Source organism: Theropithecus gelada, chromosome 2 (genome assembly GCF_003255815.1).
Source record: "Theropithecus gelada isolate Dixy chromosome 2, Tgel_1.0, whole genome shotgun sequence".
NCBI lineage: Eukaryota > Metazoa > Chordata > Mammalia > Primates > Cercopithecidae > Theropithecus > Theropithecus gelada.
This window is the reverse complement of record NC_037669.1, coordinates 166,080,242-166,106,930: the sequence shown is the minus strand read 5'-3', so window position 1 is coordinate 166,106,930 and position 26,689 is coordinate 166,080,242. Positions and strand designations below refer to the sequence as shown.

Genomic DNA, 26,689 nt, shown 5'->3' with positions numbered 1-26,689 from the left:
AACTATCATTTTACAGGAAAGATGAGGAAAAGAAAAATAGGTTAGAAGAGGGATAATTTTACAGTTTGAAGTCCATTTGTATTTTTTATTCTGCCTGTCTTAGTGGGTTTTAATGCACTATCCAAAGGGTCAAAACTGTGTATAAATTAAATTTTGTGTGAAGGGTAAGATTTTTCTACTTAAGCTTCAACCGTGAATAAATCAGATATTTTCCTTTATGGAAAACCTAATTCTTTGGGAAAGAATAGTTAGACCTTGATATTTTATCTTGCCCTTTTTATTTAAATGTTTGACAAGATAAAAAGATGTATGTCATCTTGGAGGACTAGGGGAGGGATAGCATCAGGATAAATACCTAACATAGATGACGGGTGGATGGGGGCAACAAACCACCATGGCACGTGTATACCTACGTAACAAACCTATATGTTATGCACATGTACCACAGAACTTAAAGTATGATTAAAAAAAAAAAAAGAAAAGAAATCGTGAATACAGGATCATACTGGGAAGATATTTTGTTTTTCAAATGGTAATTTTGTTTTTGTTAATGGATCTACCCCTGATTCACATTGTCAAAGGAAAATAACAAACTGTGTGATTTACAGCCCTAACTTGGAAAAATTATCTACATTCCTAAAGGTGAACATATAGACATTTTTTCTCAGAAGAATCACTAACTCTAATATATGAACTAAGATACAGATCAGTCAGTTCTTAAAATTATTAAATGCTTTTCTCAAATGTGAGAGGAAAGAATTCAAATGATATTGATGGGTGGTTTTAGCTAAGGGCAGTATCTGAAGAGAAACTGTTCAATAGAAGGTTAACATCCAGTTCTCCAATAGGGAGTTGCATTCGTTTTGTTTTGGGTTTCAGTGTTTTTTTTTTGTTTGTTTTTTGCTTTTAACAGGAGGTTATTTGGGTGATCCAGCGCATGGCTGAGTCTTTTTGATTTAAGTATTTTCAAGCCAGTTAGTGGACCATCTAGTTTTCCTTTTCTGCTTTGTTAGTCTGCCCTTTGGCTCTCTTACTTCTTATTAGCAACAATCTCAGCTCCAGAGAGGGCAGGTGCAGAAGGAAGATGGCAGTAAAACATAAATCTCCATAAAGCTGAAGAAGCACAGGTGTAAGAGAAACCTGCAGATTTTATGACAAGCTATTCAGTCCACCCTTATTACAGATAACTGGAAGTTGATTATACGAACTTCATTTTTCGTAAATCTCATCAATACCATCACGTGATTTCATTTTCCTCAAGGTGTCATCAAATCACCTATTAATAAGACTTTGCTCCTAGAAAAGGATTCCGTTGCACTGTCTGTCCCAGCCCACATGCCCTTGCTCGGGTCTACCCTGAAGGTCACCAAAGACAGGCACAGGTTTTGCTGCATAGTCTCGCGTGAGGAATTTTTTTTTTCTTCAGGGCTGCCGGAAAAGCCTCAACTCCACTTTTCCTTGCTTCTTGGTTGAATAATTTTGAGTCGTCCTACATAGTCTCTCAGAGGCCTCCAGTGGGATTGAGCCCCAGTTGTTTACAAGTTTAACTATCTCACTAACAGTTCTGTTTTGCTTTCCTTCCTTTTCTGTCTTACTTCTCTATTCTTTAATTATACTTCCTGTATCACCTTCCAAATAAACTATTTGCCCCCATATCATCTCAGAACTTGTTTTACTTTATTTTTTATGAGAGAGACCCCAATTAAGATGGTAATCAAGAAACTATCTTATTTTTATATTTATGTCTATAAAATTGCCAGAAAAGGCAGATTTATAGAAATAGAAAGTAGATAAGTAGTTGCCTAGGGCTGGGACATAAGAATAGAGATTAACTGTAAAATGAGTATGAGAGATCTTATTGTGGAAATAAAATATATCCTAAAACTGATTTATACATGATGGATTCAATAAAGTTACTAAAACTCACTGGATTGTATTGGTGAAATGGACAAATTTTATGATATATAAATATACCTCAATAAAACTGTTAAAAAATGAACAGATGGTAAGATTTAGAGAGGTAAAGTACCCAAGGGGACACAAGCAAATACAAGTCAGAGGAAAGGACAGAGTTCAGGCCATTTGACTACACTGAGAAACAGCATTCTTCTGTGAAGTAGTGACCTTGCTTTAACTCATTAAAAATGGAAGGTCACGAAAAAGTTTAAAATGTACCAATTAAACCAAATACGCATATATCTATGATATTAATTATAATAATAATTTATTTACTGCCTACTTTATGCTAAACAACTTACCTAGATCATTTTATTTAATCTCACAAAGGGCCACGAGGCAGGTATTATTCTTCTTCCCTGCTTACACATGGGGTGGTGGAGCTTGAGAGAAGGTACGTGACCTGTCAGAGGTCACACAACTTACATGAGGCAGAGTAGGGATTCACCCATGGTGGTCTCATTCTGGAATGCATGCTTGTAACTACTATATTACACTGCTTCTGTGAGTAACTAGGATCTATATCTCCTCTTACCATTTAAGTATGACCAAAGAAAGAGCTCCATACCTCACTGTTGAGTTTGTTTATCTGCTGCTTGGTCTCCTCTGCTTTGATGAAGAGAACAGCAGCTCCAATCTCTGGATCTGGAAAGTGACACACACACAGAATGAGTCCTTTAGGAATAAATCTCATATTTGAGGATTGAGGCAATTAGAATATGGAAGAAAGCCCACGCTATCACTTTTAATCTTTTCTCATGTCTGTGCACTGTACTGTCTTTTGGGGATCAAGCAAGTGTTTTTGTATTCCTCTGGATGGCACCAGATATACACATCATGGTGATGATTGCACCTACAGTGACTGGATGTGTCCATTGCAAATACCCCATTTCCTCAAGTACAGTCACCACCATTTTCCAAGATGGCACTTTTCCTTTTCTTTGACCATTGTTTAAAACTGTATCATAGTTAGTGCTCAAGCCATAGAAAAGGGATATTATTTGTATCCTCTCGTTCCATTCTAAACATTGATTCCTGTGCCCATGAGCACATTTTCCTCCCACATATATATCAGCTACTAATATCCACTGCAGGTTGCCTTTCTCTTCCTGCATCACTCTAAAGGGTAATTTCTCCCAGCTTTTAGTTCTTCTTCTTCACTTTTTCTCTACTTTGCTCTTCCAAATATATTTATTTTTGTCAGGGACAAGAGTACAGGTGAGTCAGTGCCAGCTTGAGTGGAAAAGATTTGACAGATATAACCACCCTAATTCTGGTCAATGATGAGGAGAAAACTTGTTGGTAGGGGAAGAAAAGTAACTCAAAACACTCTGAAACAGAGTAATAAGAAATTGTTTTGCAGATATATCTTGCAGAGATAATCCATTCATTCAACGAATGATTGAAGGTCATATACGACAGGCCAGCCGTCTTTTAGAGGAGATAGCAACCAATAAAGAAAATACAGTTGACACTCATGGAGTTTGGAATCGAGCAGGAAAAATAAACTTTTAAAAAGTAGGCCAGGCATGGTGGCTCATGCTTGTAATCCCAGCATTTTGTGAGGCTGAAACAGGAGGATTGCTTGGGCCCAGGAGTTCAAGACTAGCCTGGGCAACATAGGGAGATCCCATCTCTACAAAAAAAGTAAAATAACTAATATAAAGTAATTATGCAATAGGTTTGAATTTCATACAAAGGGCAACATAAAGCCATATTAGGGTTTTAAGCATAGGAATAGAGTAATACAAATAAATTTGAATTAATAAAATTCACTTTGCATAGAAAACAGTGTGAGGCCAAAGAAAAGACTTTGGTAGTCATGCAAGCAAGAGATAGATGCAGCTAGAGAAAGAGTGGTAGCAGCAATGATAGAAAGTCTTAGAGAGAACTAAGATATTTCGGAAGTTGCTTCTAGAAAGCTTGTTGCTTGAATGCATAAACATAGGGGTAGGTGATAGGCTAAGGAAGAGGAAGAAGCTAAAAGAGTGGTAGGACTAGAAATATGTGAATGAAATGGTGAGTTTCTGTGCATTGTCTCTAGTTGAACCAAAAAGATAAATATCCAATTGAGGTGTCAACAGGCTTTCATTGCAAATATATCAGTTTGATGATAACTATGATTTCTTTGATCCTTGGTCCAAGTACAGTAATATCAACATATGTAAGTCAATTAAATCAATAAATCAAGACTGTACCCCTTATCCTTTTGCATTCTCCTCACTTCACACTCCCAATCAAGGAATTTCACAAGTATCCTTTAGTTTCCCAAGATGAGTGCTGGAAAGAATTACTGATTCAGATGAAATGCTGGTATTCTACCAGAGAAACATCTCCAGAACTGTACATTCAAATGTCTTTCTTGGGTTTGGCTTTGTTCATAAAGGGATTTGTTAATTGCCAGGACATTCTAACACAAGGATTTTAGAACTTGGTGGGAAGGGAAGGGGAGGCTGGGTGAGAATTGCTGGCCTTGAATTAGGTAGTTTGCTGGTAATTGTTTTGGATTGTCTCTGCCTATTCAACACATGTTCATTATTCTCTTTTTATCAAATACAGGTGTATCTTCTTTAGAGTTTGTCATTTTATTTGTCTTGTTGACAGAATCCCTCTTATGAGCAACAAACTCAAGATTGAAAAGTAAAGACAGGGATTAGAGTTGGAGTACCCTCACATTAATTCACCATCACGAAGGTTAGCACATCACATAGTTCTCCATCATTTCCAACATGCTTATATCTTTCTGAAGTTGTTTTTCCTCTGGAAAACCGCAATATATAACCTCACACTGAACAAATTGCTTAAATATAACCAATGTTCCTTCAGTGCACAATCAACATGGCATTTCCTCTAGATAATGCTTTTGTGGATTAATCTAAATTTATAATAGTAAAACACGGTTATCCTCTGATGTATAGCAGAAATTTGAGTCTCCTGGCATACCAATTACCTTGGTTGCTAAAGGGCAGCTCATCCAATCTGGACAGAGAAATGATCACAAATGACATTTTAACTTGGAAATGGCATAAACTCATGTCAAATTATTCAATGGTATTGGTAAGGGTCTATGACAGGGAGAATATTCTAAGGACAGGAAAGCAAAAAAAAAAAAAAAGCCATAGCAAACATTACAAGTTAATAAGAAATATTGTACCTTAGGAGAAGACTAAATATAGATCTTACCTCCAAGAGGAGGAGAAATTCTGGGCTCTGATCTGATTCGTTCAGAGCCAAAATCAAAAGTCTGACTTTCTTCACTGCTGTTTCCATCTTCAATTCCATCAACAATCCTACTTAAAATAAAGGCAATTGACTGGTTGTGGATTCATATTCATGGATTCCAGTATTTTTAAGAGTTAAAAGATATTATGTTAAATTTCTAAATTCTAGATACTCTAGAACTGAACTATTTGATATAGTACCCATTAGCCTTCTATTGCTATTGAGTACCTGAAATGTGGTTTGTGCAAATTAAGATGTGCTGTAACAATAAAATACACACTGGATTTTGAAGAATGTGTTGAAAAAATGTAAATTATTTCACTGACTATTTTTATATTATTCAAATTTAAAATAATATTTGGAACATATTCAGTCAAATAAAATACATTATTAAAATTAATTTCACTTTTATCACACTTAAAAATGTAGCTGTTAGAAAATTTAAAATTATATATGTAGCTCACAATTTTATATCACATTATGTTTCTTATCACACACTGATGTTGTAGACAGAGGTTCTTTTACTTATTCTCAGATTCAAAACTTTAAGGTATGGTACAAAAGTCCTCTTACCTAAATTCATGTTAAATCACGACTCTCCAGGTTTTAACCCTTAGCATCACAGAAAATAAATATTACACCTCTACTCTAGACTTACAGAAAATTCTAAATGTAAGAGTTAAAGAATTATATTTAAATCAGTATTTAGTCTTCTTTTCATGGTAAATAGTATCTAATCCACTCATTATTTTAAAAAAATACAAGTCGATTGTAGAAAATTTAAACATAAAGGTAACAAAAAAATAGAAAATAAAAATCACCTGTAATCTACTACTATAGTAAATATTTTGATGTATGTCCCTAAAATATTATTTTCTCTCTAAAGGAACATATATTCTTTTCATAAATGTAGGATCATATTGTATATAAACCTTTCTTTCTCAGCTCTGATACAGTCTCTTCCTATTTATAATTTATTATGTTTAATTTTAGTATAAACTTAGAAGGAGAGTTAAGCAATATTTTCAAATTACCATCTCCAACTGAATTCTTGAAAATTTATCATCCGCCTACTTTTTACTAAACCTATTTTATCTTTTCCTTAATATTTTATATTAATGAATAAGAATGTTGTTCAAATAAATAATAAAACTATAGTATTTGAGAAAGATCACTTGCTTTATAAGCAGAAAAACAAACTTTTAATCCACCTTTCAGTACTTAGTATCTCTGAGATCTTGGATAAAATATTTACCCTTTGAGTTTCACTTCTTGCAACTTTATAATAGAGATAACACAAACTATAGGGTTCTGAGAAGATTAAATGCAACTGTGAATGTGAAATTACCTAGCAAAGTACAAGAAACATAAAAAGTAATACATATTTTGTTCATGCTTTTATTTATTATTCAGCTGTTATGTGATTTTGATGATGGCTGTTGCTTTTCTACACCATGGCCTACCCCTGAACATCTTCGGAATCAGGATTTTTCATGCTTTCAATCACCTTTAGTGGATTCTAAAATGATTTTTAAGAAATTAAAAATAGAACCATGCTATGTTACTTATTGAAGAGACCAGAAATAAAACTAAGTTTTAGCCATCCTTGATAATAAGGCAAGGATAGTATGAAAAATAAAAATCTGCATTTCATTTTCTTCCTAATTTCAACTCGTTGCTTATGAAACTTTTGGTAAGATCGAGCACTGAGGGGTTAACATTGATGGAGTTTGTTCCATTTCTTTTATTTTCATTATCAATCATAAAATCACAATGTAGGAATATACATTTAACATAATAGGTAGTGAAAAATGGATAAAGGGAGTAAAGAAGGATTTCTGAACATTTAGTATTTTGAGAACATGACTAATGCTATTTTGCTCATCCTGCATGCACACACACTTGCACATATACTCAAAAAACTGCCCACAAAACTCAGAAAAGCTGAGGATTCCAGGAGAGGAATCTGTGGAGTAGAAAAGCTCAGAAGGCTGAAGGCAGGTACTACTCTGTGTAAAAGGCAGCCACGATCATGTGAGAAAGTTATATGATATGAACTCTCACCTTGGACTGAGGTCTGGGGGTCCAGCATTATTCAAAGTTGAAAGTTGCAATTTCAAGTTCTTCTCTTTCCTTTTATTATGGTTGGGGGGGTCAATTTCCTGCTTGGTTTTGGGGGAATTTGACCTGGAGACTCTGATAGGTGAGTGAAAGGGCACCGTTCCCGAGGCCAGTTGCTTTAAGCTTAAGCCCAGGTAGGTTTTACTGCTTCCAACTTTCTTGTTGCGTGAAGAAGATCCCCTTGTGCAGATGGGAGAGAGAGAGGCTGTCTCCTCTTCCTCCCCCTCCTCCTCCTCTTCCTCATCTTCCACAATAGATGGGAGTCGCTTGTTGATGCTGCCGTTTCCCTTGGGCTCTGACTAAATTAGTGGATAATATGAATTAGTACAGACTACAAAGACCGCAGAAGAGGTATCTCATTAATGCTGGAGGTCTCATTTGAACAAAGTCAAATCTCTTAGAGACTCTTTTCATTAAAACTGAAGTCTTTGCAGATTTTGTTATTATTTTATCAGGTGCTAAAGGTCTTCCCACTTCTGCTCTTCTCCAGGTTTACCCTCTATGCTTTCTTGATGTTAGCCCCTGATTTTAACCCTCCTGTTGGTCTTTTAAACCGTCTTCATGGGGAGCCACGTGAAAGGTGCATTATACCAGGTTTGCAACTGGATTTTAATTCAACCTGTCATTTGTAATAGTATATGATGGCATGCTCTTAGAAATAAAGACATTTTCCATTTTAATGGAGGGTCTTAGGCCTTGTTATTTAAAATTACAGGATCTTTACTGGAACTTTACATGGAGATTAATCAGCAAAATTGCGTTATTCTTGAGAATAAAAAAAGCTTTCCTATTTTGGATCACATGAATGGAAGACGATCAGAAGTATTCTCAGCTACTCTGCTTCCTGCTCTCCTTGTTCTTTCCAGTCACTAGCAAGAAAAGAAGCAAACCACCTGGTCTGCTTCCTTTGAAGAGCCTTGGAAAAGGAAGGAAAAATAGTCTTGCCAAAACCCATCCTATAACTACTGGACTCTTGACTGGGATAATTCAACTTTGTAGACTAAGAAGAGGAAAGAAAGAGTGTGGGAAAAGACAATTGAGGTGGTGATGGAAGGGCCAGGGCAGTAAACACAGAAAAGGCTAACTAGTAGCCCTCAACAGAGTCACTGTAATAGTGTGTGCTTTTTGCTTTGCCCCAGACATGGCTTCTCTTCTCACTTTTCTGTGCCTCCGTCTTTTTTGAAAATTGATTCCCTTATACCCGATCATCAATAATTTATAATAAAAATAAAGCAAAGAACTGAAAATCTCTAAGATTACTATTCAAACTCTGGGCTGTCATGGTTATTGACTTAAAGGAATAATTGTTCTTTTGGTATATAGGGATTTTGCTGTATATATTACAGGTATAATAACATTGCAGTGACTTATAGGCAATAGTCCATTCAGTGTAGGCCATCGATGCTGAGTGAAATGTATAGTTTACTCATGAAGTTCTTGTACTTGAATCTCATTAGCTCAAAATTTCTTGAAGAAATGGCATTCTTAGACTCATCTTTCCAAATACGTATGGTTATTTTAATTAATGATGAGGTCATACTTTTTGTTTGTTTGTTTTGCTGGGATAGTCATGATGTTACTCTTGTTCGTTTTTCACAGCATTTAAAACTCTGTGTTTTTAACAAAAACTGGGCCTACATGGAATTACAGGGGAACATTTGTACACTAGCATTGTTGGATAGAAAAATTAGTTTACCCAGCTAAAGACACAACAGGGCAAACTTAATCTAAGAAATGAGAAACAATGAGCGCATTCTCTAATTAGAATTCTGTTTACATTTGCATTGGCAAGTTAATCATTCCTTTGTTTCAAGAAGACTCTATTGGCTCTAATTGAATTCTCTGACTAATAACCTGTCAAGTATTTGTACTTCTACAAGTTTGTGGAAATTTCACACCTCCATTTTGTCATGGAGACTTGGTGTCTTGGACAAGTTGCTTAGATACTGACTCACAATCAGAGCAGCAGACATTACTTATACCAATAATCCATTATTCCACCTGCCATCATTGCAGGCAGGACCTAAGTTTATTATATTATTAAATATTCAGCCTCACATTAGCCTCTGTGCAGAAGTATCAGTTACTTCCTTCAGGCCATCTATATAAAAACAGCTGCTTTCTGCATGTAGCTGGATTCACCTGTTATACACTGCCATGAAGTTCAACCACAGAACTCTTCCTTCTCAACTGATGTATCTTTTCATTTTCTTCCTGGAAAATGCTTTCATGAAGGCACTAGGGTTTTTATACTCATAGTTAAACAAATCTAGAATTTGGCTCATGATACTTTGCTGGGATAGCCACTTCAAAGTTACAAATGACTAGATTCCATCAAATCTGTCCTGACTAAAGGGGAAACAGAACAAAGTCTAGTGGTTGAAATTCATGAACTTCCAGTTACACAGTCCTAAAAAAAAAAAAAAGTCCTGTGACTTACTAGCTGTAACCTTGGTCAAATAATATAATTATTAAATTATTGGTTTCTTCATATGTAAATTAGGAATGGTGTGAGGAAAACACTAGATATTAGATAATGAAAACCAAGCACTTTAGCAATGTGCAAAGAGTTTAATAAATGCTTGCCTACACGATGCTGATGATCATAAAGAAAATGAAAACATTTATACTGTGGCAAGTGCTACAAAGGGTTCTGGTTACCTCCTTTTATGCAATATCCTCCCTTCTTTCTTAGTTAACAGAACTCTCAGCAATGCACCCTCCACAAAGATTACCTTTCTCAGGTTCCCTTGCCACTTGGTTTGGCCATGAGGCTAAGTTATGAGATGGTAGCATATAAGTGAACAGGTTTTAAGAAATTTTTAGAAAGGCTCATAGAAACACTGTAACCTCTGTCTTACTCTTGCACATTTCTTTTGTTTGTACTCTGAAGTATGGATTAAGTGAATGTATGTTCAGCAGTCCCCATGGAGAATGAGATCTTGGAGAAGGAAACCATATTTTGAGAATGATGATGCAAAAATAATAAATAATACATCCTGGCACCTTATTGACACATGGGAGCTTTCATATTTTTCATTTCTGGACTTGTCTACGAGAGGGAAACAACACCTGCTATTCTGGTGGTTTTAACATTACAAATTAACTTCAGCCTAAATTATACAGAGGATTTTGTTGTTGTTTAAAGTTTAGGATGTTGTAGTCTTGGAACAGATCTTCATTTTCAGAGTTCTATGAAAGGCAGAGGAATTCAAATTGAAAAATACAAAAAAAAGTCTCTTTTTTTTTTCATAAGAAAGAGAGTATAGAAAGGTCTGAGGTGAAAGCAGTGCAGTAGAAAGGAAAAGCTGTCTGATGAGAAGAGTTAAGACATAAAGACGTTTATGGAACATAAAGGCCATTTTGCTTGTTGCTGACGAGGATTTTGTAGAAATAAGAGAGAAAAGACAATTAGTGCCAGGAGAAACTTGAATGAAAGCACTGAAATGCTTTAAGAGCTTCTAAGAAGCTTCCTAATGTAATATTAAAAGTGGGCCTGTAATCCTAGCACTTTGGGAGGCTTAGGCAGGCAGATCACTTGAGGTCAGCAGTTCAAAACCAGGTTGACCAACACGTTGACCCATTTCTACTAAAAAAAACCAAAAAAAAAAAAAAAAAAAAAAAATTAGCGGTGTGTGGTGGTGCATGCCTGTAATCCCAGCTACTTGGGAGGTGGAGGCAGGAGAATCATTTGAACCCAGGAGGCAGAGGTTGCAGTGAGCTGAGATCACACTACTGCAATCTAGCCTGTGCAACAGAGGAAGACTCATTCTATGATAAAGACACATGCACACATATGTTTATTGTGGCACTATCCACAATAGCAAAGACTTGGAACCAATCCAAATGCTCATCAATGATAGACTGGATTAAGACAATGTGGCATATATACACCATGGAATACTATGCAGCCATAAATAAGGATGACTTCATGTCCTTTGCAGGGACAAGGATGAAGCTGGAAACTATCATTCTCAGCAAACTATCACAAGATCAGAAAACCAAACACCACATGTTCTCACTCATAAGTAGGAGTGAGATGGACATGGACACAGGGAGGGGAACATCACACACCGTTGCCTGTCGGGGGTGGGGGGCTAAGGGAGGGATGACATTAGGAGAAATACCTAATGTAGGTGATGGGTCGATGGGTGCAGCAAACCACCATGGCACAGGTATACCTATGTAACAAAACTGCATGTTCTGCACATGTAACCCAGAACTTAGTATAATTAAAAAAAAAAAAATTAACCCTATTTGACCCTTCTCCACCATCATCTTCAGTAAATTCTTAATGTCTTCATAATGCATTATGTAATTTGATCTATTTGTGTGCCTCTGTGTCACAGGATTATTGGTAATAAAAGTCTAGCTAATAATCTTAACGAATCAGTTTTTTCGGGAAACTTTTCTTGAAATTAGAGAGTTCTTAAAAATTGAAACTGTTTTAAAAGTTCATTGAATCATAAAACATGGTTCCAGAATATCTCTCAACCATATTTTTAGCATTATTGACATTTACAAGAAAAAGTCTGACTACCAATTTTAAATGCAATGAAAGTATTTTTAAGATCAACACCTTAGGACTTTACATTTGGCATGTTTTGGTAACAAACTGCTTTATAACGATAACTATAAAATGCTTCCATAGAAATATGAGTTTCAATTCTCCTCTATACTCAAACTCAAGCAAATCAGTTGCCACATCTCTCATTGGAAAGTCAAGTAGGGAAAGTAAAAAATAAATACATGAAATTCTGAAGAGAAAGACAGATTTATTGGTAATCCTCCAGATTTTAGATAAATATTTTGCTCTTTAACAAAAGCCATACCTGTGAGACCGTAGATTTGTTTGATAGTCTTGATATCACCTGAAAGAACAAACAGAAGTGTTAATCATTGTATGTCTTCTGGTGGTTTGGGGCTGGGTGAAATGCAGCAGGCAGAGGAAAGAGAAGTATGTACAGAGTTTGCAGGAGGGCAGGAGCACAGGAAGGGGTGTGGATCTACCTGTGCAGGCTAGAGAAGAGAAAACACCTTCTACAATGTGCCAAAAACAACTGCCTCATCCTACCCTCTAGGGCCACTACTGATCAGGTGTGTGTAATGAGAAAAGGAGCACCAAGTTGAATGTCTACCACAGGATACCACACCTAGGAAATAATGACCACAATAGTGGGCTTATTGGCTGTATTTTCCACCTTGATGCTTCGTTCTCTCTCCTTTTTTTCCCTATATCTCCCTATTCTTCTTTCTTGCTATTTTGCCAAATTTGCTCATCTTCCTTGATTTTTCTTTCTGTCTCTGTGGAAATAGAAATCTATGAAATCGTTTCTTACTTAATTTTGTTACTTCTATTTATTGGCCTCTCTTTTTGCCTGAACGCTCATAGGCATGAGCTATTCATCCTGTTCCACTTGTTTTCCACTATCTCACCGTGGTAATCCCTGTGGACTAGGTTTCAGTTTACTGGGAATCCTAATCCCCTAATTGAATCAAATATTCCATTGATTACAAAAAAAGAAGAAAAACTGCTGCTAATCAGTGTTGATATGCCATCAATTGTAAGACAGATTTAAATTTCAGAGATGCTAAAATTGGGGAAAAATATATATCTTACTTAGGCTTGAATCTCAGGACACATTTTGTATAAAAGCAAACTATGGCACTATAGAGGAGTATATTAAAAACATGCACCTTCCACGATGTACAAAGAAGCTCTGGAAATTATAACATGACCTGGAAACATGCTTCTGATATTATCTACATTGTTTTTGCTCAAATATATTATTTCATTTTAATGTGGTAATAGATGCTGTTAATTAACATGATTTTATTCACATGAAAAAAATTTGTACTTGAAAATGATCTGCCTAGAAAGCCAGACATATTTGGTAATTCTGTCACCCTCCCCTCATTTTTTTTCCCTAGATGATTAGGGAAATAGATCTGTTATATTTACACAAATGCCAGGATCATTATTGCTGTGCAAATATATGTTTCATCAGTGTTTAATTTTATGATAGCAGTCAACCGATTCTACATCTGCTTAGCTGCCTAAATATGCATTAATCAGATGCATTTTAGACATAAGTTTTGTGATAATTCCCTAACTAAATGGTGACAAATAAAACAGCTGAATAGTTAAAAATGTGAAAAATAAAACAAAATTATGGTGTTCTTGCTACTGTGGTAGACACGAAAACATGTTTGTAAAAAGCCTTTCATTTATAGCTTGGATTACAGAAGAACATCACAATGGGATTCAGGAAGCCTGAACACCTCCAATCACAGATACCCTTAGAGATATAAGAGAACGATGCTGGCCTTAGCAGTTTCCAGCTGTCTGGTTTACCACTAGATGAGTTCTGCCAAGTTGCTGAATCCCAGAGTCATTTTTCTATACTAGTGCTTTTCAAACATATTATGTGTACATGAATTACTTAGGGATCTCCTTAAAATGCAGATTCTGAGATGGGAGGTCTGAGGTGGGGCCTGAAATTCCTAATTTCTAGTTAACTCCCAGGTAATACTGGTGCTGCTGGCCCTGGAGACACATTTTGAGTAGTAAGAGCTTATGACCAACATCACAGTTATTATCATCCTATTTCCTATCAGTTATTTATCCATCATGTGATAAGCGCCCTTATAAGTGTTTCCCAGACATTATGCACATTAACTCCCACTGTGATCCTACAATAGAGGTATTTTTAGTCTCTATTCTGCAGAAGAGGAAATAAAAGGACCAAATTAGAGTTAAGTGATTTGGTGATGGCTGCAAAGTAATAACTGACTAAGCAGAGAAATGAACACCAGATTGGCTGTTATTAAGGTTAAATGCAATACTATATTTAAGTGTTCGGCATGCAATATATTTTTCTTCCTCTTACCTTTTGATACCTTTGATTACCCAAGGTAACCTTATCTCATCTTTTACCAAGTGCACTGCTGGTCAAGAGTCAAGCAGAATAAGCCTAGTACCAAAATCTGGCATAGACACAATGAAAATAGAAAACTTCAGGCCAATATCCCTGATGAATATAGCCAACAAAATACCAGCAAACTGAGTCCAGCAGCACATCAAAAAGTTCATACAGCATGATCAAGAAGGCTTTATTCCTGGGACGCAAGGCTGTTTTGACATACACAATTCAATAAATGTGATTCACCGCATAAACAGAATTAAAAGCAAAACCCGAATGATCATCTCAACAGATGCAAATAAAATCAACTTGTCTTCATGATAATAACCCAGATTAGTCGTCAGAGGAATATACCCGAAAATAGTAAGAGCCATCTCTTGGGCAGGTAGCAGCTCCGTGTTTTCCTGGGACGGTGTGCCCACAGAGGCAAGCCGCCATTTTTGCTGTCTTGCCGCCTCGCCCCTGTTGCCTTCAGGCTTCCAGAGGGTGCGTGGTGACAAGGGACTGGTGCAGATCCCCAGCACCATGCAGCTGCCCTGTGGAAAAAGCAGCTAGACCTTTTTCCACACAGGTCTCCGTTCCTGTTTCTCCTTACAGGGCGGCCCTTGTGACCTGGGACTCCAACACAACTACCCTGTCCCCACCAGAACTTGTCCGTTGGAGGTGGCTCTGCAGTTCTCAGAGCAGGAACTCCCAGAGAAAACCCACAATCCCTCTGCTATTGCAGCTGCAGTGGTACCGCCCTAACTGCTCTGGGGCTGGGGAAGGAACAAATGGCCTAGTCACTATACTGGCACCTTCAGCACACTACACACCATAAGGAGAGGAATCCAGACCCTCTTCCCTGTGAGCCCAGGCCTCCCACTCTTCATGAGGCAGGGCCTCTGGCTCCGGACCACAGATCAGCCTTCTCATCACAGCAGAGCACACCCACTGGTACTGGCTCTGAGGTTCCCTGGTGAAGGCTCCCAGAGGCAATGAACAGCCCCTCTTGTCATTGCCACAGCAGTGGTTCTGCTCCTGCTGCCCTTGGTATAGGGAAGAAACAGTCTGAGGGCTTCACATGTGCTCCCAGTACACCACAGCCACCATACAGAAGAAGCTCAGTCTCTCCTCCCTATAAGCTCTTGAACCTCCATTCTTCACCAAGCAGGGCCCCCAGCTCAGGCCAGCAGTGCATTTGTCTCATCCCCTGACTGAATATTTCCAGTGGCAGGGGCTCTGTGTTTCTCTGAGACAGAGGTCCCAGAGACAACTGAAGGCCCACTCCCATGGCCACTGCAGAGTGGTACTGCTCTTGCTGCCCTCGGACTGGGAAAGGCACAAAGATCCTGAGTGCTTTAACCACACTTCTAGAAAGCTGCAGTTGCCCTCAGGAGAAGAGGCCAGTCTATCTACCGTATGACCTATGACCTACCCACTCTCCCTGCTTGTAATCAGGTAGGGCGTCCCCAGCTTGGGTCCCCAGTGCAGCCACCCCAACCTTGGCCGATTACACTGATTGGTAGCAACTCTGCATTTCCCTGGAGTGGAGCCCCCAGAGACAAGAGAAAGGCCCTCTGTCACAGCCACTGCTAAGGTCCCTGGCCTTGCTGCCTCCAAGCTGAGGAGGCCACATAAAGCCTGAGCTCACCCCAGAGTTGCAGTGTGCAGCCCAGGAGAGCCAAACCGAGATCTGCAGCCAGCACTCAAGTGGGAGAGGAGCTCACACTGTCAGAGTGCTGAGAGGGAGCACAGCTGCAATCATGAGAAAATACAGAGGAGCCACATGGCCAAGCAAGTGCCTACCTACTGGCCATTTCACTTAAGCACCACCTACTGGATCACAGCACAAACTTCAACACCAAAAATACTTTTGGTAATAGGCTCCTCTGTGAAACCAAAGAACTCAGCTAAAAATAAAGGCCCTGCACAAAGCCTTGGCCCTCTGAAAACATCCAGAAATGAAACCTACTGATTATACCCAAATTACACCACAGTTAGAGGAACACCAGCCCACACAGATGAGAAAGAACCAGCGTAAGAGCTCTGGGAGCTCAAAAAGGCAGAGTGGCCTCTTTCCTCCAAACAACCACGCTAGTTCCCCAGCAAGGGTTCCTAACTGGGTTGAAATAGCTCAAATGCCAGAGATAGAATTCAGAATATGGATGGGAACATAGACCATCGAGATTGAGGAGAAAGTGGGCACCCAATACAAAGAATCTAATGAGTACCATAAAATGATTCAGGAGCTGATGGATGAAATAGTCGTTATAAAACAGAAGCAAATAGCTGAAAAACACACTACAAGAATTTTACAATGCAACCTCAAGTATTAACAGCAGAATAAACCAAGCTGAGGAAAGAATCTCAGAGTTCACAAACTGGCTCTCCGAAATAACTCAGTAAGACAGAAAATACATAAAAAAGAATAAAAAAGGATGAACAAAACCTCTGAGAAATATGAGGTTATGTAAAGAGACCAAAATCTATGAATCACTGGGTCCCTGAAAGAGCTAGGGAGAAAGCAAGCAACTTGGAAAACATATCTCAGAATATCATTCATGCAAACCTTCCCATCCTCACTAGACAGGCCAACATTCAAATTCAGAAAATGCAGAGAACTCCTGTGAGATACTACAGAGGAAGACATCCCCAAGACAGATAGTCATCAGATTTTCCAAGGTCGAAATATAAGAAAAAATGTTAAAGGCAGTTAGAGAGAAGGGGTAGGTCAGCTACAAAGGGAACCCCATGAGGCTAACAGCAGAATTTTCAGTAGAAACTCGACAAGCCAGAAGAAATTGGGGGCCTATATCAACATTCTCTTTTTTTAAAAAAACTTTATCTTAAGTTCAGGGGTACATGTGCACGTTTATTATATAGGTAAATTTGTGTCACGGGGGTTTGATGTACAGATTACTTCATCGCCCATGTACTAAGCCTAGTACCTTTTACTCATATTTTCTGATCCTCTCCTTCCTCCAACCCTTCACCCTCTGGTAGGTCCCAATGTCTGCTGCTCCCCTCTTGGTGTCCATGTGTTTTCATCATCTAGTTCCCACTTACAAGTGAGAAAATGTGGCATTTGGTTTTCTGTTCCTGCATTAGTTTGCTTAGGATAATGGCCTCCAGCTCCATCCATGTTCATTTAGAGAACATGATCTCATTTTCTTTTATGGCGGTGTAGTATTCCATGGTGTGTGTGTGTGTGTGTGTATGTATGCATGTGTATATATATGTATATATACATAGATACACACTATATATACATATATACAGATACATATATATAATATATCTCATATTTTATTTTATCCAGTCTCTCATCGATGGGCTTGTAGACTGATTCCATATCTTTGCTATTGTGAATAGTGCTGCAATGAACATATGTGTGCATATGTCTTTATGGTAGAACAATGTGTATTCATTTGGGTATATACCCAGTAATGTGATTGCTGAGTTGAATGGTAGTTGTTCTTTTAGCTCTTTGAGGAATCTGCACACTGCTTTTCACAACAGTTCAACTAATTTACACTCCCACCAACAGTGCATTCTTCCTTTTTCTCTGCAATCTTTCCAGCATCTGTTATTTTCTGACTTTTTAATAATAGATATCTAACTGGTGTGAGATGGTATCTCATGGTTTTGATTTGCATTTCTCTAATGATCAGTGATATTGAGTTTTTTTTTCATATGACTGTTCGCCACTTGTATGTCTTTTTTTGAAAAGTGTCTGCTCATGGCCTTTACCCACTTTTTAGTGGAGTTGTTTGTTTTTTGCTTGTAAATTTGTTTAAGTTCTTTATGGATGCTGAATATTAGACCTTTTTCAGATGCATGGTTTGCACAAATTTTCTACCACTCTGTAGGCTGTTTGTTGATAATGTCTTTTGTTGTGCAGAAGCTCTTTACTTTAATAATTAGATCCCACTAGTTAATTTTTGCTTTTGTTGCAATTGCTTTCAGCATCTTTGTCATGAAATCTTTGCCAGGTCCTATGTCCAGAATGGTATTTGCCTGAGTTGCCTTCCAGGGTTTTTATAGTTGTGGGTTTTACATATAAGTCTTTAATCCATCTTGAGTTGACTTTTACATATGGTGAAAGAAAGGGGTCCAGTTTCAATCTTTTGCATATGGCTAGCCAGTTATCCCAGAACTATTTATTGAATAAGGAGTTCTTTCCCCATTGCTGGTTTTTGTCAGCTTTGTTGAAGATCAGATGGTTGCAGGTGTGTGGCCTTATTTCTGGACTCTCAATTCTGTTCCATTGACCTATATGTCTGTTTTTGTACCAGTACCTCAGCATTCTTAAAGAAAATAATTTTCAACCAAGAATTTTATATCCAGCCAAACTAAGCTTCATAAGTGGAAGAGAAATAAGATCCTTTCCAGACAAGTAAATGCTGAGGGAATTCATGACTACCAGGCCTGCCTTACAAGAGGTCCTGAAAGGAGCACTAAACATGGAAAGAAAAACAAACAAACAAACATACCAGCTACTACAAAAACACGCCTAAGTACACAGACCAGTGACACTACAAAGCAACCATACAAACAAATCTATATAATAGCCAGCTAACAACATAAGAGGATGAAATCCACACAGATAAATATTAACTTGGAATGTAGATGGGCTAAATGCTTCACTTAAAAGTAACAGAGTGTCAACATGGAGAAAGAAGCAATACTCCCTGGTATGCCATCTTCAAGAGATCCATCCCACATGCAATGACAATCACAGGCTCAAAATAAAGGGATAAAGAAAAATCTACTAAGCAAATGGAAAACAGAAAAAGGCAGTGGTTGCTATCATAATTTCAGACAAAACAGACTTTAAACCAACAAAGACCACAAAAGATAGAGTAGGACATTACGTAAAGAGTCTAATTCAACAAGAAGACCTAACTATCCTAAATACACATATACCCTCAAGAGAGGAGCACCCAATTCATAAAGAAAGGTCTTAGAGACCTGCACAGAGACTTTGATTCCCACATAATAATAGTGGGAGACTTCAATATCTTACTGAGAGTATTAGACAGATTGTTCAGGCAGAAAATTAACAAAGATATTTAAGACCTGAATTCAACACTTGAATAAATGGACTTGTTAAGTGTCTACAAAACTCTCCACCCAAATATACAAAACAACAGAATATACATTCTTCTCATTGCCACGTGGCACATATTCTAAAATCAATCGCAAAATTAGACATAAAATAATCCTCAGTAAATTCAAAGAAACTGAAATCATACCAACCACATTCTTGGACCACAGTGCATAAAAACAGAAATCATCATTAAGAAAATCTCTCAAAACCATACAATTACATGGAAATTAAACAACCTGCTCCTGAATGAGTCTTAGGTAAATAAGCTAAGGCAGAAATCTAAAAGTTATTTGAAACTAATGAGAACAAAGACACAACATACCAGAATCTTTGGGACACAGCTAAGGCAGTGTTAAGAGGAAGTTTATAGCACAAACAACCACATCAAAAAGTTAAAAAGATCTCAGATTAACAACCTAACATCACAACTAAAGGAACTAGAGAAGCAAAAGCAAACCAACCCCAAATATAGCAGGAGATAAGAAATAACCAAAATTAGAGCTAAACTGAAGGAAATTAAGACATGAAAAATCATACAAAGGATCAATGAATCCAATAGTTGGTTTTTAAAAAAATTAGTAAGACAGACCATTAGCTAGACTAACAAAGGAAAGAAGAGAGAAAAGCCAAATAAACACAATTAGAAATAAAAAAGGGAATGTTACCACTGACCCTACAAGAATACAAAAAAACCCTCAGAGACTACTACAAACACCTCTATGCACACAAACTAGAAAATCTAGAAGAAACTGATAAATTCCTGGACACATACAACCTCCTAAAACTGAGCCAGGAGGAAATTAAATCCCTGAACAGACCAATAATGAGTTCCAAAATTGAATCAGTAATCAAAAGCCAACCAACCACAAAAAGGTGCAGGACTAGACAGATTCACAGCCAAATTATGCCAGATATATAAAGAAGAGCTGATACCATTCTGACTGAAAGTATTCCAAAAATTTGAGAAGTATAGACTCCTTCCTAACTCATTCTACGAGGCCAGCATCATCCTGATACCAAAACCTAGCAGAAACACAACAAAAAAAGAAAAATTCCGTTCAATATCCTTGATGAATACAGACAAAAACCCTCAACAAAATACTAGCAAACTGAAACCAGCAGCACATCATAAAGCTAATTCACCATGATCAAGTAGGCTTTATCCCTGGGATGCAAAGTTGGTTCAACATATACAAATAAATAAATATGATTCATCACGTAAAGAGAATTAAAGTAAAAAACCCATGATTATCTCAATAGATGCAGAAAAGGCTTTTGGTAAAATTCAACATCGCTTCATGTTAAAACCCTCAATAAACTAGTCATTGAAGGAATATATTTTAAAATGATAAGAGCCATCTATAACAAATCCATTGCCAATATAATACTAAATGGGCAAAAGCTAGAAGCATTCTGTTGAAAACCAGAACAAGACAGGGATGCCCTCTATCACGACTCCTATTCAACATAGTACCGGAAGTCTTGGCCAGGGTAATAAGGCAAGAGAAACAAATAAAAGGCTTCCAAATAAGAGAGAAAATCAAACTATCCCTGTGTACAGACGACATAATTTTATATCTAGAAAACCCCATAGTCTCTGCCCAAAAGCTCTGTGATCTGATAAACAATTTCAGCAAAGTTTCAGGTACCAAATCAATGTACAAAATCAGTAGCATTCCTGTATACTAACAATATCCAATATAAGAGGCAAATTAAGAATGTAATCTCATTTGCAATTGCCACGAAAAGGGTTAAATACCGAGGAATACAGCTAACCAGAGAGGTGAAAGATATCTACAATGAGAATTATAAAACACTGCTCAAGGAAATCACAGATGACACAAACACATGGAAAAACACCCCATGCTCATGATTAGGAAGAATCAATATCATTAAAATGGCCATACTGCATGGAGTAATTTACAGATGCTATTCCTATGAAACTGCCAATGACATTCTTCATGCAATTTAAAAAATATTTTAAAATTTGTGCAAAACTAAAAAAGAGCCTGAATAGCAAAGGCAATCCTAAGCAAAAGGACAAAGCTGAGGTATCATGTTACCTGACTTCAAGCTACATTACAAGGCTACAGTAACCAAAATAGCAGGGTCCTGGTACTAAACCAGACATATAGACCAATGGCACAGAATAGAGATCTCAGAAATAAGGCTACACACCTACAACCATCCGATCTTCAACAAAGCCAACAAAAACCAGCAATGGGGAAAGGACTCCCTATTCAATAAGTGGTGTAAATGGTGCTGGGATAGCTGGCTAGCCATATGAAGAAGATTGAAACTGGACCCCTTCCTTAAACCATAAACAAAAGTTAACTCAAGATGAATTGAAGACTTAAATGTGAAACCCAAAACGATAACAATTCTGGAAGATAACCTAGGCAATACCACTCTGGACATAGGAGCTGGCAAAGATTTCATGAAAAAGATGCCGAAAGCAATTGCAACACAGGCAATAATTGACAAGTGGGAACTAATTAAAGTATGGAGCTTCTGTATAGCAAAAGAAACTATCAGCAGAGTAAAAAGACAATCTACAGAATGGGAGAAAATATTTGCAAACTGTGCATCCAACAAAAGTGTAATATCCAGAATCTATAAGGAACTTACACAAATTTACAAGCAAAAACAAACAACCCCATAAAAAAGTGGGCAAAGGATAGGAACAGCCACTTTTCAGAAGAAGACATACAAGTGACTAGAAAACATATGAAAAAATGCTCATCATTACTAACCAGTAGAGAAATGCAAATCAAATCCACGATGAGATAGTATTTCAGAGCAGTCAGAATGGCCATTATTAAATTTGAAAAATAAATGCTAGTGAGGTTACGGGGGAAAAGGAACACTTATATACTGTTGGTAAGAGTATACATTAGTTCAACTATTGTGGAAAGAAGTGAAGTGATTCCTCAAAGAGCTAAAAACAGAACTAGCAGTTGATCCAGCAATCCCATTACCGGGTATATAGCCAAAGGAATATACATTATTTTACCATAAAGACACACACATGCATATATTCACTGCAGCACTGTTCACAATAGCAAAGACATGGAGTCAACCTAACTGGTCATAAATAGAAGACTGAATGTATTAGTTCATTTTCATGCTGCTGATAAAGATATACCCAAGACTGCGCAATATACAAAAGAAAGAGGTTTATTGGACTTACAGTTCCACATGGCTTAAGAGGACTCACAATCATGGCAGAAGGCAAGGAGGAGCAAGTCACATCTTATATGGATGACAGCAGGCAAAGAGAGTACTTGTGTAGGGAAACTCCTGTTTTTAAAGTCATTGGCTCTCATGAGATCCATTTACCGTCACGAGAACAGCAACGGAAAGGCCCAGTCCCATGATTCAATCATCTCTCACTGGGTCCCTCTGACAACACATGGGAATTGTGGGAGCTACAAGACGAGATTTGAGTGGGGACACATATCACTGGATAAAGTAAATGTGGTACATATACACTATGGAATACTATGCAGCCACAAAAGAGAACGAGATCCTGCCCTTTGCAGCAACATGGGTGGAGCTGGAGGCAATTATCCTAAGCAAACTAACACAGGAACAGAAAATCAAATACTGCATGTTCTCACTTATAAGTGGCACTAAAAACAAGAAAACAAAGAAGAAAACAACAGACACTAGGGCCTACTTGAGGGTGAAGAGTGACAGTAGGCAAAGGATCAGAAAAAATATCTATTGAGTACTAGGCTTAGTACATGGCTGATGAAATAATCTATATACCAAAACTCTGTGATACACAGTTTATGTATATAGCAAACCTGCACATGTACCCCTGAACCTAAAATAAAAGTCATAATAAAACAATCTATATTAATGGTTCATCATGTAAAAATGTAATTTGTAATTAAATAACATAAGGAGAATAATGTTGTATAGAGCAGGAAAAATAATAATAATAATAAGACTCATCAATAATAAAGCCACAGCCAATATCACATGGAATGAGCAAAAGCTAAAACCATTCCCCTTGAAAACTGGAACAAGAGAAAGATGCTGTATTTGTCAATTTTCACACTGCTATAAAGATATTACCTAAGACTGGGTAATTTATAAAGAAAAGGGATTTAATTGAGTCACAGTTCTGCATGGCTGGGGAGGCCTCAGAAAACCTACAGTCATGGCAGAAGGGGAAGCAGGCACACCTTACATAGTGGCAGGCATGAGAGGGAAGCAAGTGTGTGATTCTCTCTGCCATTTATAAAACCATCAGATCTAATTCACTCACTATCACGAGAGCAGCATGGAGAAAACTGCCCCATAATCCAATCACTTCCCACCAGGTCTCCCCCTAAACACCTGGGGATTACAATTCAAGATAAGATTTGGGTGGGGACAAAAAACCTAACCATATAAGATGCCCACTCTCACTGTTCCTGTTCAACATAGTACTGAAAGTCCCAGCCAGAACAGTTAAGCAAGAGAAAGAAATAAAAGGCATCCAAACAGGAAGACAAGAGATCAAACTGTCTCTCTTTGTGATGATATTACTGTATATCTAGAAATCCCTAAAGACTCTGCCAAGAGGCTACTAGACTTGATAAACAATTTTAGTAAGGTTTTAGGATACAAAAATCAATATACAAAAATCAGTAGCATTTCTATACACCAATAATATCAAGGCTAAGAGTTAAATCAAGAACACAATCTCATTTACAATAGCCACAACGAAAATGAAATACCTAGAAAAACAGCTAATCAAAGGGGTGCAGGATTTCTACAAGGAAAATCACAAAAGTCAGAAATCACACACACACACACACACACAAAAAAAAAAACATTCCATGCTCAAGGACTAGAAGAACCAGTGTCATGAAAATGACCATGCTGGCCAAAGCAACTTACAGATTCAATGCTACTCCTATCAAACTACCAATATCATTCTTCAAAAAATTAGAGCAAACTATTCTAAAATTCATATGGAACCAAAAAAGAACCCAAACAGCAAAAGCAATTCTAAACAACAATAACAAAAATGAACCTGGAGGCAGCACACTACCTGACTTGTAACTACACCATAAAGCTATAATGATCAAGCAGCATGGTACTGGTACAAAAACAGACACACAGAGCAATGGAACAGAATAGAAGACTCAGAAATGAAGCCACATGTTTAAAACCTCTGATCTTCCACAAGACTGACAAAAATAAGCAATGGGAAAGGACTCCCTATTCAATAAATGGATAGCCATATGCATAAGAATGAAACTAGACCCCTATCTGTCACTACATCCAAAAATTAACTCAAGATGGATGAAAGATGGAAGTATAAGACCTAAAATTATAAATATCTTAGATGAAAACCTAGGAAGTACTCTTCTTGACATTAGTGTTGGCAAAGGATTTTTTGCCAAGTCCCCAAAAGCAATTGCAGTGAAAACAAAAAATGACAAGTACGATCTAATTAAACTAAAGAGCTTCTGCATAACAAAAGAAACTATCAAGAGAGTAAACAGACAACCGACAGAATGGGATAAAATATTTACCAACTACACATCTGAAAAGGGTCTGATTATCCAGAATCTATAAGAAACTTAAATTTACAAGCAAAAACCAAACAACTCTATTAAAAAGTGGGCAAAAAGACATGAACAGATTCCTCTCAAAAGAAGACACACAAGTGGCCAACAAACATACGAAAAAAGCTATCATCACTAATCATCAGAGAAATGCAAATCAAAATCACAATGAGATACCATTTCACACTAGTCAGAATGGCTATTATTAAAAAGTCAAAAAACAACAGATGCTGGCAAAGCTGTGGAGAAAAGGAAACGCTGTTGCTGGGAATGTAAATTAGGTCAGTCACTGTGGAAAGCAGTTTGGAGATTTCGCAAAAAATGAAGAACTATTATTTGACCCAGCAATTCCATTACTGGGTGCATACCCAAAGGAAAATAGATCACTATATCAAAAAGAAATGTTCACTCATATATTCATTGCTGCACTACTCACTATAGCGAAGACATAGAATCAGCATAGGTGACCATCAGTGGTGGACTGGATAAAGAAAATGTGGTACATATCCACCACAGTAATAAATTACCATAGTAATACAGTCATAAAATAGAATGAAATCACATCTTTCACAGCAACATGGATGAATCTGGAGGCAAGAATCCTCAGTAAACTAATGCAGGGACAGAAAACCAAATACCACATGTTCTCATTTACAAATGGGAACTAAACAATGAGTACACATGTACATAAACATAGGAATAAAAACACTGGGAACTGCTAGAGAGAGTGGGGAGGGGGGTACGGGTTGAAAATCTACTTGTTGGGTACTATGCTCACTACCTTGGTACAATATCCCCATGTAATAAACCTGCCCATGTACCCTGTATATCTATAATAAAGGCTGAACATTTTTTAAAAAGTGTGAGGCATAATCAAGTGTACTTCATTCACACACACACTCACACATATATATGCAAATAATCAGTAATGTCCCAGCAATCTGAGAGACTCTCTGAATAATTTCATTTACATGTAGTATTAATCCCTTATGCTATAAAAGAGCACTATGATATATTTATTCAGACGATTAACACTTCATACCAATCCAGATTCTGCCTGGAATATTTTTTTATTGGAAACTCAGCATTTTAAAGCTAGAAGTGACCGCAGACTGTCTGCTGAAATGATTTCTTTACTTGTCAAAGAATAGAATGTCTTGAGTAGCTTTCTTTTTTTATTTATTCAAAAGTTTATTCAAACGAATATAGCAGTTAAAAACATTTTCTTGTGATAAAACTGAAGGTTAAGAATAGTTTCTAAACATAAGATTAAATGTAAATTTAAGTATTGTTTAGAAAAAGTGACATGGTCTTCAAACTTTCACCTGAATCCCTGAATAACCAATAGCAGGCTCTGAAATTAAGGCAATAAATAATAGCCTACCAACCAAAAAAAGTCCAGGATGAGACGGATTCACAGCCGAATTCTACCAGAGGTACAAGGAGGAGTTGGTACCATTCCTTCTGAAACTATTCCAATCAATAGAAAAAGAGGGAATCGTCCCTAACTCATTTTATGAGGCCAACATCATCCTGATACCAAAGCCTGACAGAGACACAACAAAAAAAGAGAATTTTAGACCAATATCCCTGACGAACATCGATGCAAAAATCCTCAATAAAATACTGGCAAACCGAATCCAGCAGCACATCAAAAAGCTTATCCACCATGATCAAGTGGGCTTCATCCCTGGGATGCAAGGCTGGTTGAACATTCGCAAATCAATAAACGTAATCCAGCATATAAACAGAACCAAAGACAAAAACCACATGATTATCTCAATAGATGCAGAAAAGGCCTTTGACAA

General features: G+C 37.3%; 1 protein-coding gene across 1 annotated transcript in view; it reads right to left on the bottom strand.

Annotated features, from left to right (window-relative positions):
* The window catches only part of KCNH8 (potassium voltage-gated channel subfamily H member 8), a 398,046-nt gene that overhangs the window by 13,450 nt on the left and 357,907 nt on the right, over positions 1-26,689 (bottom strand). The window contains exons 12-15 of the mRNA XM_025375699.1: positions 12,132-12,170; positions 7,243-7,598; positions 5,140-5,246; positions 2,525-2,601 (exon numbers count right to left, since the gene is read on the bottom strand). Of these exons, the coding sequence (XP_025231484.1) occupies positions 2,525-2,601; positions 5,140-5,246; positions 7,243-7,598; positions 12,132-12,170 (579 nt within the window). The remainder of the gene's footprint in view (positions 1-2,524; positions 2,602-5,139; positions 5,247-7,242; positions 7,599-12,131; positions 12,171-26,689) is intronic.